Source organism: Cervus canadensis, chromosome 1 (genome assembly GCF_019320065.1).
Source record: "Cervus canadensis isolate Bull #8, Minnesota chromosome 1, ASM1932006v1, whole genome shotgun sequence".
Lineage (NCBI taxonomy): Eukaryota > Metazoa > Chordata > Mammalia > Artiodactyla > Cervidae > Cervus > Cervus canadensis.
Window position 1 is genome coordinate 76,968,891 of NC_057386.1, and position 19,781 is coordinate 76,988,671.

Consider the following 19,781-nt stretch of genomic DNA (forward strand, 5'->3'; position numbering starts at 1 on the left):
TATGAAAAAAATTAGAAACAAATATCTAGGTCCATACGATTGAATAAAGGTACGTGTGCGCTCAGTCGCTTCAGTCGTGGCTGACTCTTTGCCACCCCATGGACTGTAGCCCACCAGGCTCCTCTGTCCCTGGGATTCTCCAGGGCAGAATACTGGAGGGGGTTGCCATGCCCGCCTCCAGGGGATCTTCCCGACCCAGGGATGGAGCCCAGGTCTCCTGCAGTTCCTGCACTGGGAGGAGGGTTCTTTACCACTACGCCACCTGGGAAGCCCTGAATAAAGGTAGATTAAACAAGTAAATAAATGATAAAATTCTGTCTTTTAATATGTTGTGGAAGGATATTAACATGGGAAAGGAGTCATAAACATATTATTAGGTGAAAAAACAAGGTTATGAAACACTGAATACAGTCCAATTATTAGGAAAAAATATTGTTATGCACAGAAAGAAGTGGGGGCATTTCCTGGTAGTCCAGTGACTAAGACTCAACTCCTAAAGCAAGTGGCCTGGGTTCAATCCCTGGTCAGGGAACTAGATACCACAAGCTGCAATTAAAGATCCTGCATGCTCCAACTAAGACCCAGCACAGCCAAATAAATAATAAACACATAAATAAATATTTTTTAAAAGATTTGTATGTAAATGCCAGTTTATGAATAATTTATTTAAAAAGAAAGAAGTGGGGATGGACTTACTTATATAAACACTTATTTTTATTTTTTTTATATTTATTTTTATACCAAAACATTAAGAATAATAAGGTCAGGATGATGCATTAACTAGCAATTTTTAGTTTCTTTTTTTGTTTATATATGAGTTGTTGTTTTTTTTAATCACAGTGAATATGTGTTAATAATTTTTGAAATAAGAAAAAAACCCTACAAAGTTTGTTACCTTCTTATAGTTTTGAGCTTGACAGACCAAAACATCAAGCTGGAAAAATAGGCTTGCGTTCAGAGTCAAACTGTAATTTTTCAGTAAGGAAACAAAACAGACAGGAATAAATTGATACTTGGATATCAATCCCTGAGTTTCAGGTGATGATAAATTCACATAGAACCAACAGTACAATATGACTGCTAAAAAGTTAATATAATCTTAGTTTGCACAACAGAAGTACAGCTTATGATACTTTGTTTAGTCCCCACTAGGGCTTCACTGATGGTTTAGCAATAAAGACTCCAACTGCAATGCAGGAGATGCAGGAGATGCAGGTTCAATACCTGGATCTGGAAGATCCCCTGAAGGAGGACACAGCAACCCACTCCAGTATTCTTGCCTGCAGAATCCTGTGGACAAAGGAGCCTGGCAGGCTACAGTCCATAGGGTCACACAGAGTTGGACACCCTGAAGTGAATTAGCACACATGCATGCAAAACATTCCAGATGTTCAAGCTGGTTTTAGAAAAGGCAGAAGAACCAGAGATCAAATTGCCAACATCTGATGGATCATCAAAAAAGCAAGAGAGTTCCAGAAAAACATCTATTTCTGCTTTATTGACTATGCCAAAACCTTTGACTGTGTGGATCACAATAAACTGTGGAAAATTCTGGAAGAGATGGGAATACCAGACCACCTGACCTGCCTCTTGAGAAACCTGTATACAGGTCTGGAAGCAACGGTTAGAACTGGACATGGAACAACAGACTGGTTCCAAATAGGAAAAGGAGTATGTCAAAGTGGTACATTGTCACTCATATGCAGAGTACATCATGAGAAACACTGGGCTGGATGAAGCACAAGCTAGAATCAAGATTGCCGGGAGAAGTATCAATAACCTCAGATATGCAGATGACACCACCCTTATGGCAGAAAGTGAAGAAGGACTAAAGAGTCTCTTGATGAAAGTGAAAGAGGAGAGTGAAAAAGTTGGCTTAAAGCTCAACATTCGGAAAACTAAGATCATGGCATCTGGTCCCATCACTTCATGGGAAATAGACGGGGAAACAGTGGAAACAGTGAGAGACTTTATTTTTCTGGGCTCCAAAATCACTGCAGATGGTGATTGCAGCCACAAAATTAAAAGACGCTTACTCCTTGGAAGGAAAGCTATGACCAATCTAGACAGCATATTAAAAAGCAGAGACATAACTTTGTCAACAAAGGTCCATCTAGTCAAGGCTATGGTTTTTCCAGTGGTCATGTATGGATGTGAGAGTTGGACTGTGAAGAAAGCTAAGCACTGAAGAATTGATGCTTTTGAACTGTGGTGTTGGAGAAGACTCTTAAGAGTCCCTTGGACTGCAAGGAGATTGAACCAGTCCATCCTAAAGGAGATCAGTCCTGGGTGTTCATTGGAAGGACTGATGCTGAAGCTGAAACTCCAATACTTTGGCCACCTGATTCAAAGTGCTGACTCATTGGAAAAGACCCTGATGCTGGGACAGATTGGGGGCAGGAGAGGGGGACGACAGAGGATGAGATGGCTGGATGGCATCACTGACTCGATGGACATGGGTTTGTGTGGACTCTGGGAGTTGGTGATGGACAGGGAGGCCTGGTGTGCTGCGGTTCATGGGGTCGCAAAGAGTCGGACAGCACTGAGTGACTGAACTGAACTGAATGCAATACGTAATACTACCACATTTAAATAAAAAGACTGTGGAGAAGGAAATGGCAACCCACTCCAGTATTCTTGCCTGGAAAAATCCATGGACAGAGGAGCCTGGCGGGCTTTAGTCCATGGGATTATATGACTGGGCATGTGTGCACAGGGGTGGAGGGAGATGGGTTGGTAGGAATAAAGTGGTAGAACTAAAAAAAAAAAAAAAAATACCACATTTAAAAACAGATAAACTGTGCTTGCTTCGGCAGCACATATACTAAAATTGGAACAATACAGAGAAGATTAGCATGGCCCCTGCGCAAGGATGACACGCAAATTCGTGAAGCGTTCCATATTTTTGCTAACAAACATACAGTGCGGTGGTGGTTCAAGAAGTTTTGCAAAGGAGATGAGAGCCTTGAAGATGAGCTTAGTGGCTGGCCATTGAAAGTTGATAATGATCAATTGAGATCCATCATTGAAGCTGATTCTCTTACAACTATATGAGAAGTTGCCAAAGAACTCAACATCGACCATTCTATGGTTGTTCAGAATTTGAAGCAAATTGGAAAGGTGAAAAAGCTTGATAAGTGGGTGCCTCCTGAGCTGACTGCAAATCAAAAAAGCCGTTTTGAAGTGTTGTCTTCTCTTACTCCACGCAACAACAGGCCATTTCTTGATTGGATTGTGGCATGCAACGAAAAATGGATTTTATCCAACAGCAGGCGACAACCAGCTCAGTGGCTGGACTAAGAAGAAGCTCCAAAGCACCTCTCAAAGCTGAACTTGCACAAAATCCGGTCATGGTCACCGTTTGGTGGTCTAATCCACTACAGCTTTCTGAATCCCTGTGAAACCATTACATCTGAGAAGTATGCTCAGCACATCGATGAGATGCACCAAAAATTGTAACTCCTGCAGCCGGCATTGGTCAATAGAAAGGGCCCAGTTCTTATCCATGACAATGCCCAACTGCAAATCACACAACCACCACTTCAAAAGTTGAACGAATTGGGTTATGAAGTTTTGCCTCATCTGCCATGTTCTCCTGACCTCTCGCCAACTGACTACCACTTCTTCAAGCATCTCAACAACTTTTCGTAGGGAAGATGCTTCCGCATTCAGTAGGAGGCAGAAAATGCTCTCCAAGAGTTTGTTGAATCCCAAAGCACGAGTTTTTACACTACAGAAATAAACTTTATTTCTCATTGGCAAAAATGTGTTGATTGTAATGGTTCCTATTTTGATCAATAAAGATATGTTTGAGCCTGGAAAAAAAAAAATAAAATAAAAACAGATAAACTGAGTTCATAGGAAAATAAGTGAAACAATGTAGGCTCACATGAAGGTTGAATGAGGATGCTTACTGGGCTCATAAAAGATAAGAAGAAGGATAGACGTGGAAGCTGGCAACAGAGGGCTAGCATATGAAAGAGAGAACTGATTTTGTTTTCCATTGTGCCCTTGAGAGAAGAACTAGAGTGAATAATGACTGCTTATAGGGAGGCAGTTTTCATATTAACTATAAAAAAGAACTTTCTAACGACCAGCCTTTTGCAACAGGATGGCTGGGAAGCTGTTGAGTAAGGGTGAGATAAAAAAGATGTAGAAAGTTGTGTATCCAGGTGGAAATTAGACCAGGTAACTAGTCAGGTCCACTCTACGCCCAGGGTTCCAGGTTATTTTCGGAGCATACCTCTGAACTCTGTGCTCATAATCAGGAAACATATCTCAGTGCTCAACAAGGCCAGTCAGGCAGCCTGAGAGCTGTGACTTCAGCCTCTTTCCCACTTGTGACTGTCACACTTGTTTCTCATGTATTTGTTCCCTTTCCTGCCCCTCCCTCCACCCCATAGAAATATTTTTACAAAAATGATTTAAAAGCAATGTATATGCTCACTGTGAACAGCTTAAACAATGCAGAAGTGTGAGACTGAAAAAACCCTCCAGACTCCTTTCTGCTCTCCATTTCAGTATTCTCATATATAAATAATGGCTTCCCTGGTAACTCAGCAGTAAAGAGCCCGTCTGCCAATGCAGAAAAGGCTTGTTCGATCCCTGGGTTGGGAAAATCTCCTGGGGAAGGAAATGGCCACCCACTTCAGTATTCTTGCCTGGGAAATCCCATGCACAGGGGAACCTGGTGGGCTACAGTCCATTTGGTTGCAAAGAGTCAGACACGACTACGCAGACTAACCCTGAGTGCGACACTGCTATTATAACAATGATTTTACCTAGACCAGGTGGAAGCAACCAAATGTCCATCAGGTGGCTCACCAGCTGGATAAACATTTAGGATAAACTAAATTTGTATACACGTAGAGTGGAATATCATTAAAAATGAAGGAAACTTTGTCACATGCTACAACACAGATGAACCATGAAGACATTACACCAAGGGAGATGAGCGAGTCACAAAAAAGACAGATACTGTGTGATTTCACTTACACGAGGTGGATAAAATAGCTGAACACACAGCAACAGAAAGGAGAATGGTAGAGGTTAGGGACTAGGTGAGGGGAGATGGGAAGGTGTTGAAGAGAATTTCAGTTTTGCTTGTTGAAAAAGTTCTGGAGATCTGTGTATAACAATGTGAATAAACTTAACACTACTGGACTGTGCACTTAAAAACAGTTAAGATGGTAAATTGTATGTTATATGTTTATTACCACAATTTAAAACTTTAAACATTTTTGAAAAATCTTCATAGATCATTCAGATTGGGGGACCACTGGATTCCACTGCAGCTGAAACTTTTTTCCTTATACATCTTGATCATGATGGTTTTTAAGGTGTCCGTCTCTAAGCCCTTGGGGACAGTTCTAGCAATTGTGTGTGTGTGTGTGTGTGTGTGTGTGTGTGTGTGCTAAGTCACTTCAGTCATGTCCGATTCTTTGCAACCCCATGGACTGTAGCCCACCAGGCTCCTCTGTCCATGGAATTCTCCAGGCAAGACTACTGGAGTGGGTAGCCATCCCCTTCTCCAGGAGATCTTCCCGACCCAGGGCTTTTAACCCTTATGTCTCCTGCATTTGGCAGACAGGTTCTTTACCACTATGGCCACCTGGGAAGCCTGTTATATCAGTTACACTGCTGCTAAACTTTTGTAAAAAACAGAAGTCTTCTACACATCAAGTTGGGTTCCAAACTGGTTTCACTTTCAAACCCAAAAGAGATTGTTTAATTTTATATTTTGTTAGTGACACCTTTGGGTTTATAGTTTAAGATCATTTTTACATGTTATCTCATTTGATCCTCATAACAACAAACTTTGGGGAAGATAAGGTAGATTTGTTATTTTCATTTCACAGATGAGAAAATTGAGGCTTAGAGAGTATACGTGACTTGTCATGAATCCAGTTAGCAAATATGAGAATGGTAACCTAGGTCCCCAAACTCCCAGAAGAGAGCTCTACGCTGTGAAAGTAATGAATATAGTAGGCACCATTTCACATTCATTTTAGCAACTTCAAAGTTTATATTTTGGTAAAAATCACAATTTCACGAGGAAGCAAATTTATCTCTTAACCGTGAGAATCACGTCTCTTGGAATTATCAGTTTGGGGACCATGAGAAATAACCAAAACACCGGGTTCCGCTGGTAGCAGTATAATTTAATCTGGTCAAGGTCAAGGACACTTCACAAACAAACTTTAGCAAAATGATGGCTAATTTATCCTCACTTCTCACAGTATAGAAGGTCAGATCTGGGAGTCTGGGTCTGGGCTTTGTCCTTTTGAGTCTGGGTCACAGTGGACCGGAGTGAAGTTGAAGGTCCTAATGGGGAAAGAAACCTGAGTGGCCATCCACAGTGTGACCTTGACGCTACCCTCATTCTCTGTTCTGTGAGTGTCTCTATCTCAGATGCTTTTTTTAAAAAAATTTATTAGAGTATAGTTGATTTACAGTGTTGTGTTAGTTTTAGGAGTACGGTAAAGTGATTCCGTTATACATATATTCATTTTCGGATTCTTTTCTCATGTAAGTTATCACAGAAGACTGAGTAGCATTCCCTATGCTCTATAGTAGGTCCTTGTAGATTATGTATCTTATATATAGTTGTGTGTGTATATTAATCCCAAGCCCCTGATTTATCCCTCCCTCCCACCCCCCCCTTTCCCTTTGGTAACCATAAATTTGTTTTTGATAACTATAAGTCTGTTTCTGTTTTGTAAACAAGTTCATTTGTGTCATTTTTTCCAATTAGATTCCACATAGGAGTGATGTCAGATGATATTTGTCCTTCTCAAACTGAGTTACTTCTCTTTGTATAATGATCTCTAAATTCACCCAAATGCTTCTGAACTAGCATTTCCCCCACTCCGACCCAGTTGTAATCTGATTAGAATAGAGAATGTTATCCTCTGTCCTTTCTGCCCCTTCAGCAGGTAAAGAAGATGGCAATGGAACTGTCCTCATTATGGTGATGCTTTAAACATACCTTCCCTTCTGTTAAAACAATATGAAAAATGTCAACATTAATGTAGCGAGATAGATATACCCTGTCTAACGAGAAAGCAAGCAAACTTGGTTTTGTGCGACTTCTAAAAGTGTTGATGTTCTCTGAATCAGAAACATGGGAATTTAAAACGTATTAGGTATAGTTTTGGATAAAGAAAGTGAGACAAAACTAATTTTCAGACTTACTGTTGTTGAGGTAATGAAAACAAAGTCCTTTTGAACTTGTTTGTTGACCCCACATTTCTCAGAAGCTTCCATGTACAACCTGCCCACAAATTTTCAACCCGCCCACAAACCTGCCAGCTTGGCTCTTTCGGGACTGGTTTTGTTTGAGAACAAGGTAGACTGTCTGGATGCGCACTGAAAGTTTTAAACAGAAGAGGGCACTCAGTCGGAGAGCTTCCAGCACCACGCTCACCAGAAATGCCAGAGAGAGAGAGAGATTGGGGGAGAGAGAGAGAGAGAGAGAGCGAGGGGGAGCAGAGGGCAGCGCGGCCGGGGGCAAGCACGTGGAGGACGGAGGAGCAGAAAACCGAAGCAAAAGAAGAGAGGCACGATCAATTGATGAGGATGCAGAATCAAACCCAACTGCAACTGCAAGTCAGGAAGGAAGTAAATATTCACGCGATTTCTCTCTAATGCTGGAAAGCAACTGGGATTTGCGGCAAGGCATGCAGCTTGAGATTTTGTGTGGTACTCTGAAGAGAAGAGTAGAGGACTGAAAAGAGTTAGTGTGCTGCACCTAAATGCTTTGTGTGAACAAAGGAAATAAGTCATTGGAAAGATTCTGTCTGTGTATTCCCTGTGTTTACATGGACAAAGGCCAGGCGATGACGAAAGACATAGTTTTGGTCTTACTGCCACTTAGCTCTATTAAAAAAAAAATTTTAACATGGAAGTATTTCTGTAAATTTTATTACGTTCTACCCTAGAAGGAAAAGTACTATACTGTTTTTTGTCCACATTGGAACATTCCTTTTCAAATATTTTGGGTAAATTATTGACAGAAGTGTCAGAGGATTTCACTTTTCTGGTTGAACCTAAAAAGAAAAACTTCATAAAATGATGGCGTTGGAACAGATTTGGGAGTAATACAGTTCAACACAAATATTCCAGAATCCCATCATAAGAATAATTTCTTATTTTTTAGGTTGGAAGTTTCCCCTTCCTAGGAGAACTGCCCACATTGTCCCTCACCTCCCTCTCTCTGGGATGTGTAGACAAGGGTTAACTAAGCTCTTCCTGCTCTAAGAAAATCTGTTCAGAACAGCACTGTCCATCAAAAACATAGTGCCAGTTATGAGTGCAATTTTCAGTGTTTCAGAAGCCACAGGGAAAAAAGTAAAAAGAAACAGGTGAAACTGTCTTAGTATATTTAACTCAATATATCCAAAATATTATCAAGTCAATATGTTGTCAATGAAAAAAAACTGTTATTGAGCTATTTTACTTTTTTGGTATGTCTTTGAAATCCAGGTGTTTTACATTTATAGCAAGTGTCGATTTTGACAAGCCACACAAAAGTGCTCAAAGGCCTCACGTGGCTAGTGGCTACTAGACCAAATAGTGCAGATCTGGAACATATTATTTTTGGTCATGAAAAAAAAAAGCAATGAATCAGTGAAGTGGCAAATTTAATAATGTATCTAAAAGATGCACTGCCATCTATAATTTCAAACATAATTTAAAATTTAACATTTTTCAAATGTACCACTCAACTATTAAAATAATTTGTTGAACAGTTTTAAAATACCAAATATCCTCTTCCCTTCTGTGGCCATCGCTGAAGCGCTGGCGCCAAAATGAAGTTCAATCCCTTTGTGACTTCTGACCGAAGCAAGAATCGAAAGAGGCATTTCAATGCGCCTTCCCACATTCGCAGGAAAATTATGTCTTCTCCTCTTTCTAAAGAGCTAAGACAGAAGTACAACGTTCGATCCATGCCCATCCGAAAGGATGATGAAGTTCAGGTTGTACGAGGGCACTACAAAGGGCAGCAAATTGGCAAAGTAGTCCAGGTTTACAGGAAGAAATACGTCATCTACATTGAACGAGTGCAGCGGGAGAAGGCTAATGGCACAACTGTTCATGTGGGCATTCACCCCAGCAAGGTGGTTATCACCAGACTAAAACTGGACAAAGACCGCAAAAAGATCCTCGAACGTAAAGCCAAATCTCGCCAAGTAGGAAAGGAAAAGGGCAAATATAAGGAAGAAACAATTGAGAAGATGCAGGAATAAAGTCATCTTGTCTACAGCTTTCATTAAAAACTGTTAAAATGAAAAAAAAAAAAAAAACCAAATATCCTTTTCACTCAGAATGGTTGCATAATGTTTTCCCTCCTGTGGGTATAAGAACAAGAAAGGAAAGTTTCAATGTGAAAGTCAGCTTTTTTTTCACTTTCAACAAAATTATTAAACTATTTTAAAAATATATTTGTTATTTTAAAAGTTATTTAGTTTTTGGCCGAGCTGGGTTTTCGTTGTTGCTGCAGGCTTTCTCCAGTTGCTGGAAGCAGAGGCTGCTCTTCCTTGCGGTGCACAGGTTTCTCACTATAGTGGGGTGTCTTGTTATGGAGCAAAAGCTCTCGGGCATACTGTCCTCAGTAGTTGCAGCTCCTGGACTCCAGCGCATGGGCTCAGTAGTGACACACAGGCTTAGCTGCTCCACAGCACGTGGGATATTCCCAGACCAGGGATGGAACCTGTGTCCTCTGCATTGGCAGACAAAGTCTTATCCACTGTACCACCAGGGAAGGCCTGTTTATTTTTATTTGTTTGGCTGTGCTGAGTCTCAGTCTTGGCATGCAGGATCTTTAGTTGTAGCATGTGGGATCTAGTTCCCTGACCAGGAATGTAACCCAGGTCTCCTGCATTGGGAGCATGGAGTCTTAGCCACTGGACCACCAGGGAAGTCCCTGAAACTATTTTTTGAAACACAAACCTGGTGAACCATTTCCCCTAAGAATCTCATAGACACGAAACTCAAAAACACTAAGGGCGAAGTCTAAGAGGCTGGCATCTGAGGAACACTCGCTGCTTTGTAGCCTAAACACAGAAGTCAAGGGGAAAATTTATAAGCCATTTATATTAGTTTTGTAAATACTATAATAATATTTTAGTTATATTGATGATGCTATTATGGATCTTACATTTCTCCATAAAGATCGACAGGATGCTGCAAATTTTCTTTCATTGAGATGGTTTCCTCTATTCTTAAGTAATGAAATACAAATGGAATGAGGATATGCAAAATAAAATAACTCAAATAACCCAGGAAATACACATTTTTTAAATTCTATTTTTCATTTCATCTACAATTTTACATTCAGAATTGGGTGAATTGTATATGAATAACGTGGTATTACTTCTGATTGGAAAAACTTTTATATTTAGTATAATTTAACGTTTATATTTTGTGAGTTGTGTAAACTTAACTTTCCTAAAACTTTAATGTGTCTGAACCCTGTCTGTATTGTGGCGCAAGGGCTTAGCCGCTCTGTGACGTGTGGAATAATTTTTGCTGCCTCACGTTGCTCTGTGCAGATGACTGTGTTTTTAGTGAATTCTTCCAACTTAGAATAGTGAAATAAAATAAGAAATTATTTAGCATGCTTGTTTACTGAGGACACTTTGGTAGCTACTTCCTCCACCTCAACCCCAATCCTTTACTTTGGGTACAAAGTCAGGTCAGCATCAGATTCTTCTCCCATAGTTATTCCACAGGTGGGATCCCTGGGTTAAATATGGTCTCCCACTGTCTCAGTTGGCTTAAAATAACCAACATCTAAATACCAAAAAGGTCAGTCTAGAAAACCAAATGCTCATCTGCTTGTCTTTGCTGCCATGTTAATATGGTTTCTTTTTTAAAAGATGTTCTCTAGATACTGGCTATTTCATGGATTTGCTTTCTTTGTCACTATACATTCTTACATTTGTTACTTCATAGAGTTAAAGATTTTTTATTTTTGATAAAAATTCACCTCAAAAAAAAAAGAGAAGGGCATCCTACTCTCCCTTTAGGAGTTTCTTCACCTTCCACTCAGATCTACTTGCATAAATCCCACATTCAGAGACAATAAGGTGTAAATGTCTATCATAAAAGATAGCAAGTGCTTCTTTCCTTTTGCAGGTTTTTCCTCCCTCCCTCCCTTTTCTTTTTAAAAATTTATTCTTTATTTTTTCCAGTTTTATTGACATATAATTGACATATATTGTTGTTGTTCAGTTGCCCAGTCGTAGCCAACTCTTTGTGACCCCATGAACTGCAGCACACATATAATCCTGTATAATTTTATTTATTTATTTATTTGGCTGTGCCAGGTCTTTGTTTTGGCATGCAGGATCTTCAGTCTTCATTGTGGTAGGCCAAATTTCTAGTTGCTGCCTGTGCAATCTAGTTTCCTGACCAGAGATAGAATCTGGGCCCCCAGGGCTTGGAATCTTAGCCACTGGACCACCAGGGAAGTCCCTAACATTGTATAATTTTAAGATGTACTAAATAACAATTTGATATATGTCTACAGTGTATCTTTCTTTTTCTTAGACTCCATTCAAGTTAAATGCCACTGGATCCAATAATGTCCAAGCAGCCCTGGAAAATGTTTGGACTCAAAAAGTTACCACGTGGAAACAGCAGCATTTATAACCTATCTATACATTTACAATTCTGCCCATTCAAATAGCATCTTTGTATACACACATAGCCTTGTTGTGCCCTCCAAGAGTCAATGATCTGCGTCTTCAAATTTGCTCTCTCTCTCCAGGAAGAAGTAGTGTGTGCTCTGAGTGATGCTTTCTCTGTTTTTCCTCTTTTGAACATTCCTTTTGAAGGGATGTTTATCTTATTCTTTCTTCACCATTGTATATTTAGGCACATTGAGGAAATTTAGATTTATTGTTTAAGTTATAAGGTAACAAGGCACCCTCATCCATCCTGATCATGAATTGACATAAAGATCCTGGAGCTGGGACAGGGATATGGGCGGCTACATAGTGGTTTGTTGTTGTTCAGTCATTAAGTCATCTCCGACTCTCTGCAACCCCATGGACTTCACCGCACCAGGCCTCCCTGTCCTCCACTATCTCCCAGAGTTTGCTCAAACTCATGTCTATTGAGTCGGTGATGCTACCTAACCACCTCATCCTCTGCCGCCCCTTCTCGTTTTTTCTTCAGTCTTTTCCAGCATCAGGGTCTTTTCCAATGTGTCAACTCTTCACATCAGGTGGCCAAAGTACTGGAGCTTCAGCTTCTGCAACAGTCCTTCCAATGAAGATTCTGGTTGATTATTAGTGGCTAGACAAGGGCATTTTTGGAATTGTATGTATGGGAAGAAGACTATGTGTATTAGCATAGTGGTGGGAGAGGCAGCAAAGAATATAGTGAACAATTTTTTTCTTTCAACTTTTTTCTTTTTTTTTTTTAAACTTTTTTCTATTCTTCTGGAAATAGCACTCTTGTTATAGGTCTACTTTCTACCTATGAGGCCCATGGACATGTAAGGATGTGAGCCTGAAGTCCATAGTATTTCTCATAGTGGATAACTTGAGAGAATAAACACAGACAAGAGAAGCAGAGAAGAAAGATGGAGAGGGAGCATCCTGAAAGTGAGAGGTTTTGTTCCTGTTGTCCTTCCCTGTCCTATGGTTTGCATATGTGAGCCAATAAATTCATTGCCATATTTGGCTAAACTGGTTCAAGGTAGTTTCTGTCATGTGTCACTGGGAGCCCAGCTAATTCAATGGATGAAGTGAAAAGTTCTTTCTTCTTTTATCTTTTTTTTCCCAAAGCTACAATGATAGTTCTACAACCTTCACCTCTAATTCACTCTCAGCACAGGCTACTCATACCATACTGAGAATGATCTTCGCATTTCATGGAGGCTAGAAGTCAATTTACTTTGTAATTTTAAAAGACATGGATTTATCCTCTTAGTGTTTTAAAAGTTTTAAAATGGTCATGTGTTATTTTTGTAATAAGAAAAATGGTTAACTTTGTTCTAAAAAATTAAATCTTCAGATAAGAAAGGATAAAATCAGTATTTCTGTTTGAGGACCCCTAATTTCTGGATAAGTGTTACAGTAAAGCAATCTCTATTTTAAAGTATTTTCCCAAATTTTGTTCAAAATTGTTAACACAGCAAGGAAGTTCCCTTGTCATTTATTTTGGCTCTCATAGTGACGATGGTCTGCCTGGTTTTGTAGGCAAAATGCTCTACGGTTTTACTTAAAAGTGTTGTAGGAAGGGGGACCCCTTCCAGGGCCTGAAACTGGGCTCTTGTCTAACACTCGGAAATGAATTGTCCGAGGAGACACATGTGCTGACAAAGGAAGAGATTTTATTGGGAAAGGGCACCCGGGTGGAGAGCAGGAGGGTGAGTGAACCCAGGAGAACTGCTCTGCCATGTGGCTCGCAGTCTTGGGTTTTATGGTGATGGGATTAGTTTCCGGGTGGTCTTTGGCCAATCAATCTAATTCAGAGTCTCTCCTGGTGGCCCACGCCAAGATGGATGGATGCTAGCAAGAGGGATTCTGGGAAGTGGACGGATGCGTGGTGTCTCCTTTCGACCTTTCCCGAACTCTTCCGGTTGGTGGTGACTTACTAGTTCCGTATTCCTTATCAGGATCTCCTGTCGTAAAACAACTCACGCGAATGGTTACTATGGTGCCTGGCCAGGGTGGGTGGTTTCAATCAGTGTGCTTCCCCTAACAAAAGTACTTAAAAATGTTTAGCTCTTATTTTCCCTTTGCTTAAAATTTTATTTAAAGAGTCATAATTTTGTAAATAAGCTACCTTTATCTTACTACTACTACTAATGTAAACCAGGTGGGATTGGGGCCTCCCCATCCTTGGTGCTAGCACCCTCATAATTTATAGACTGTGAGAGTCTAGATCCTGCCCGGAGATTTCTGTGAATCCCAGGAAGCTCTTGCTTCCTCAGGGTTCCTTGGGTTTCTACTTTAGGCAAAGATGGTAATTAGGAGCACTCTCCCCAGTTTTCCACTGGGTTCCTTATCTGACAAGTACTTTGTGATGTTAGTAACTTTTACCGGGATGTGTGAGATTGCCGGAAGGATGAATCTCAGAGGGCACGGTTAGCTTTCCATCTTCTCAACAGCTCCACCTCCCCCTCCTCTCCCTCCCTCTCCAGTGCAATCCCTTTCCCTTCCTTGTTCTAGGCTGGGCAGTGATTCCTCTCACTGAGGTCTCAGCTTCCAAGCAGGCTAACCGTGGAATTTTCCCAACAGAGGAGAGTCTCATTCGTAACAGAAACGATCACACCAGTTGCTAGGAAAAGAACATTTTCCCATTTGTTAAACTAAGAGGAGTATTTGACATCTACCTGGGTCGACAGAGCTCTATCTGGCTGACACCTCTGCATCTCATTGATGGGAAAGGTTATTTCAAGATGCTGCGGTCTGACAGTCTCCCATTCTTTCCCTCCATGTGGTCCCTTTGAAAGATGTGAGCTGTAAAAATCGAAAACCTTCCTAAACAAGTCATGGGGAGAAAAATGTATCTCCGACAGTGGAATATTTTATTTTTTTAATTAATTTTTATTGGAATTTAGTTGATTTACAATACTGTGTTAGTTTCTGCTCTAGAGCAGAGTGAATCAGTTATACACACATATATATCGACAATGGAGAATTTAAGTAATAGACTGTGACGTCTTTTAACTAAGTCTTCTAGTAATGTTAACTTCCAAAGCTTCACATCTATTATTTATCACATTTTTGAGGTCAGTTGATATTATTATCTTTATTTAAAAGACAGGAGATCTAAGATACAAAAAGATTTGTAATCAGTTACAAACACATGATTATACATTTCTTGGTGTCCTGGCATCATTTCCAAGGTGGTTTCAAATCACAGATGGTGAATTATGAGCTTTAAAGATCAGCTTTTACAGTACAAATGTCCTTAGTAAAACTCAGAGAAGCCAAAGTCAACATTCACCCCCAAGTAATTCACATTCCAACTCTGGTACTTGAATAACTCCTTATTCAGGAAGTTGTTCAGCGCCACCTGGGGGAGTTCTTACAATGAGGAACTTTGCTGAAAATGGTAAAGACAGTTTAAGAGTGTAGAAAAGTTATTCAGGTATTCATGGATATGCATTTCTTTTATTTCTTTATGAACCTGTAAAAATCAAATCAACTTAACTCAGTAATTTGGTAGGGGGACAATATTATCTGATTTTCGACTATTTTTTGAGTGACTCATAAGTACCAGGCACTATTTTGAGTCACTGCAAAGACATAAAGTTGTGTAAGATAATGTCCCTGTCCTCAAGAAACTTTCAATAGGGAGGCCATAGTAGTGAAATGATAATAATAATAATAACTAACCCTTATGGAGTACTTGTTCTATCATAGGTACTCTTCTAAGTGTTTCTTATCTAAAACTTTTACCAGTAGAAAAAGAAAGAGAGATAAACAATAATAATAGGTAATATTTCCAGAGAATAGACTTGTGGTTGCCACGGGGGAGGTGAGTAGAGGAAAGGATGATTGGGAGATAGGGATTAGCAGATGCAAACTAGTATATATAGGATGGATGAACAAGGTCCTACTGTATAGCGCAGGGAACTATAGGCAGTGACCTCTGATGAACCATAATGGGAAAGAATATGAAAAAGAATATATATGTATAACTGAGTCACTTTGTTGTACAGCATAAATTAAACACAACATCCTAAGCCAACTATACTTCAGTAAAAATTTTTTTTAAATTTTAAAAATAGGCAATATTTATTGAGCACTATCACATGCCAAGACTTTCCTAAGAGCTTTACATATATTAGTACATCTAATTTTCATTTACAGCCTAGAAGGTAAATAGTATTATTTTACAAGCTAACTAATTTAACCGTCACATGTTCATTAATTTAATTAGGACTTATCACTGTTCCTTTTTGCAGATGTAAACTGAGGTGTAGAGAAAGTGATTAAATAACATGGCCATGGTTACATATTAGTAAATGGTGGAGCCAGGAGTCAAAATGCTATCACAGGTGCATTTAATTTACATGAATTCAGCCATAGGAACTGAGGCCAAGAGAAGAATTTAAATGGGAAGGGCAGTCCCTCTTCTTCTACTCTGCTGTCACTCACTTTGGAGGGAGTGCGTCATGGGAGACAAAGGATAGTCCTGCTGGGCCTCTGTGACTCTCACAGCGTGGACGTGTCGCCAAGCCAAAGGTGATCCCTGGCGGCTCAACAGTAAAGAATCTGTCTGCAGTGTAGCAGCCCCAGGTTCCATCCCTGGGTCAGAAGATACCCCAAGAAGAGAATGGCTACCCCTTCCAGTATTCTTGCCTGGAGAATCCCATGGACAGAGAAGCCTGGCGAGCTACAGTTCACGGGGTCGCAAAGAGTCGGACACGACTGAGCAACTAACACTCACAGTGCATTTAGCAGGATTCTTCCTTTCAGGGCAACTCATCTCGGCTTCGGTGCAGCCGTGGATGTCTTCTGATTATGCTGAAAGAGAGTGCTGTTGATCTCAGGAGAACAGTTATTAATCTCTGAATTGTCACCTTCTTAGGAAATTTTGAGAGATTTTTTGCACTATAACTTTTTTGGTCCTTGCTCACTGACTTTGGAGCCTAACTCCTGAGTAAGATGTAAGGTGGGCTTCCCCAGTGGCTCAGCAATAAAGAATCCGCCTGCAATGCAGGAGACCCAAGCTCAATCTCTAGGTCCGGAAGATCCCCTGGAGGAGGGTATGGCAACCCACTCCAGTGTTCTTGCCTGGAGAATTTCATGGACAAAGGAGCCTGGTGGGCTGCAGTTCATAGCGTCACAAAGAATCGGACAAGAATGAAGCGACTGACCATGCACACAAGATGTAAGACTGCTGTATACAGTGACAATAAACTAAGGACAAATACTGCGTCATTGAGGAGTTAAGAACGGACAAAAGCTACAGTGAGTCAAAGTGGGGCAAAACTCGTATTTACCTTGGGGAATAGAGATTTGTTGTGAACTCATGAAAAACTTCATAAATTGAGAGGACGTTTGAGGCAGCCCTTGAAGGATCTGTAGCTCTGACAGCCAGCGCAGCAGAGAAGTGAAGTGTAGAGGAGGATCCTGAGTGAAGGCAGAGGGGTGGGAACGTTCAGGGTGTGATCCCTGCGGCCTGGGCTGCCCGGGCCACGCCTCCATCAAGGGAGGTGGTGGGAAGCTGGCCTGGAGAGAAGCCATAGGTCCTTACACAGAGGCCGCTGTAGAGGAGGGAAGTTTTCCTCTACCCTCTTAGGGTACCTGGCTGGGTCTGAGAAGTAAACCGACAAAGCGAGATTGACAGGGGAAAAGCATACACACTTATTTAATATAAATTTTACAGGACATGAGCGTTTTCATACAGAAATGAAGACCCAAAGAAACAGACCAGTGTGATTTTAGGCTGTGTTGGATGAAGAGTAGGCTTCCCTGGTTGCTCAGACAGTAAAAAAAACTACCTGCAATGCAGGGGGCTTGCGTTTGATCCCTGGGTTGGGAAGATCCCCCAGAGAAGGGAAGAGTTACCCACTCCAGTATTCTTGCCTGGGAAATCCCATGGACAAAGGAGCCTGGCAGGCTGCAATCCACAAGGTCACAAAGAACTGGACACGACTGAGTGACTAATACTTTCACTTTTGGATGAAGAGTGGATAGTTGAGGAGTATGTTCAGTTAAGGAATGGGAGGTAACTGTAAGAAACCAGGGGAAAGTTACCAAGGCCTCTGGTTATCATTCCTCTTGGTGTCCCTTTGTCTTTGAAGATAAGGATGCTCCCTTCCTGGGGACAGAGAGGTCACGTTTTACAGGAGAGTTTTAGGGTTTGTTTCAGGAAAGAAGGGGTTGGGGAAGAGGAGTCAGAGTGACCTTGCTTCTCCTATTTAATCAAACTCCTTCAGTTTAAAATATTCAGTATGCCAAGGTGCCATATTTTGGGACAGTGTGTTCTGAATCTCACCACCCTCAATGCCAAGTTGAGGAGTTTGTACTCAGAGGTTCTGAGCAACGACATCATCAGGACTATGCTATAGGGGAGATTTATCTGGCAGGGATGTATAAAAACAATTGGAATTGAGGATAGTATTAAGCATACTAGTTACAGGTTTAATGCAGTAATCTGGGAAAAAGAGAGTCTTGTAGGAAATATTTTGGTTTGCAAAAAATGGAAACCAAAATAAATAAATAAATAAATAAATAAATAAATAAATGGAAACCAACTTGATGTAGCCTAAGCTGAAAGGAGAGTATTATAAGGGAACCAGCACATTTGGAGAACTTTGGGGCAGGTAGACAGCTGGGCCTAAGGTTAATAAACTTTAAGTTCAGTGTTTCTTAACTGACTGCTAAGGAGAACCCAGAATGAGTCTCACCAACATGCTCACGTGGACGAGTGTTTTGTAAAATTTGTTAAAGTAAGACTTTTCAACCACAGTTGGTTCAGATCTGTCTTCTTTCTCTACTCACTCATTCCTGTAGTCTGCACTAGCCATTTCTGGCTATTTTTTCTCTTGGGAGAGCACTGGAAATCTGCCTCCACACCTTATCTGAAGCTGCGGACTCCTTCAGTATTTTGCTACAGTTACATGTTCTTTTTTCAGGTTCACATGTCATATGAACCATCACTAATCCTTAGATGGAGCATTTAAACACACATGCCAACTTATTTCACTTCAGGATCTCCATATAATAGGACAGTTTCTCCACTGTCAAACTGTTCAAGCCTTGCAACATAGGTACAATGATAAGATGAGGATTCTAAAAATATGTACTATGAAGATTCAGAAGACAAACTCATATACAAATGAGTGGTAAAATATTTATTCAAAAGATTCATAAAGCTTGAATGTACATTTTAACTGTAATTTGAAAGGCATTTTGGAATATTTCAAGAGAATAAATAAGAACTAGATTCCTGATTTGAATAGCTATGAAGAGTACCTTCTTATTTTAAAATTTAAATTTGAAAATTATTGAATTTGTCAATTTTAGATAAATATATTTATTCAGACAAAAATTAAAGGACTATGAGACAAAAGTGATAAAGATGTTGGTTACATCAAAAATAGAAATTCGAGATCATAATTTCAAAACATATCAAAGTAAACATTCAAAGGAAAAGATAAATTTGAAAATAAGTAATGAGGAAGTTTTGGATTATACCAGAGTTGACAGGAATGACTCTAGGAATAAATTGGCAAAATATGTAAGTACATGACTGGTTTGACATTAAAAAGTGACATCCATAGAGATAACATGATTCATCATCACTACTCACTGAACATCAAATAGCAACTAATTTTTTTTGTCTAAGAGGCATTTAAAAAATTTTTTACTTAAGTATATTTGATTTGATTTTTTTTTTAGTATATTTGATTTAAAATGTTGAACTAATTTCTGCTGTACAGCAAAGTGACTAACTTGTACACACATATATTATTTTCCATATTCTTTTCCATTATGATACAGGATATTGAATATAGTTTCTTGTGCTATACAGTAAGACCTTATTTATCCATCCTATACATATCAGTTTTCAAAGTCAAAGAATATCTAAGATTAGTCACAGTGTATGAAAACTGGAATAAACTAAAATCTTACTTCTATATGAAAGAAATGTGATAGAAATTCCTGCAAATTGAAAACTTTCCTAAAATGTATATATTATCAATAATAAGTTATAGGGCTAACAGAAGCATTTCTAAAGTATCAGTAATAAAAACCAAATTTTAATATTCTAAGCTAGAGGAAAAAAATGATCTTTCTGTTCTT

At 39.8% G+C, this 19,781-nt stretch overlaps 1 protein-coding gene and 1 non-coding gene across 2 annotated transcripts; both read left to right on the forward strand.

Annotated features, from left to right (window-relative positions):
* The first annotated feature begins 2,800 nt into the window (after nt 1–2,800).
* Nucleotides 2,801–2,907, forward strand: LOC122424878. The gene has a single exon (XR_006264586.1). It is a non-coding gene; the product is annotated as a U6 spliceosomal RNA (small nuclear RNA).
* A 5,862-nt stretch (nt 2,908–8,769) lies between these two features.
* On the forward strand, nt 8,770–9,305 carry LOC122452478 (60S ribosomal protein L26). Its single transcript, XM_043486128.1, has one exon. The coding sequence runs from the start codon at nt 8,811–8,813 to the stop codon at nt 9,246–9,248; it is 438 nt and encodes a 145-aa protein (XP_043342063.1). The 5' UTR covers nt 8,770–8,810; the 3' UTR covers nt 9,249–9,305.
* Nucleotides 9,306–19,781: the final 10,476 nt, after the last annotated feature.

Coding starts and splice junctions, on each gene's coding strand:
- LOC122452478 (XM_043486128.1), top strand. CDS start 8,811: ATGAAGTTCAATCCCTTTGTGACTTCTGACCGAAGCAAGAATCGAAAG.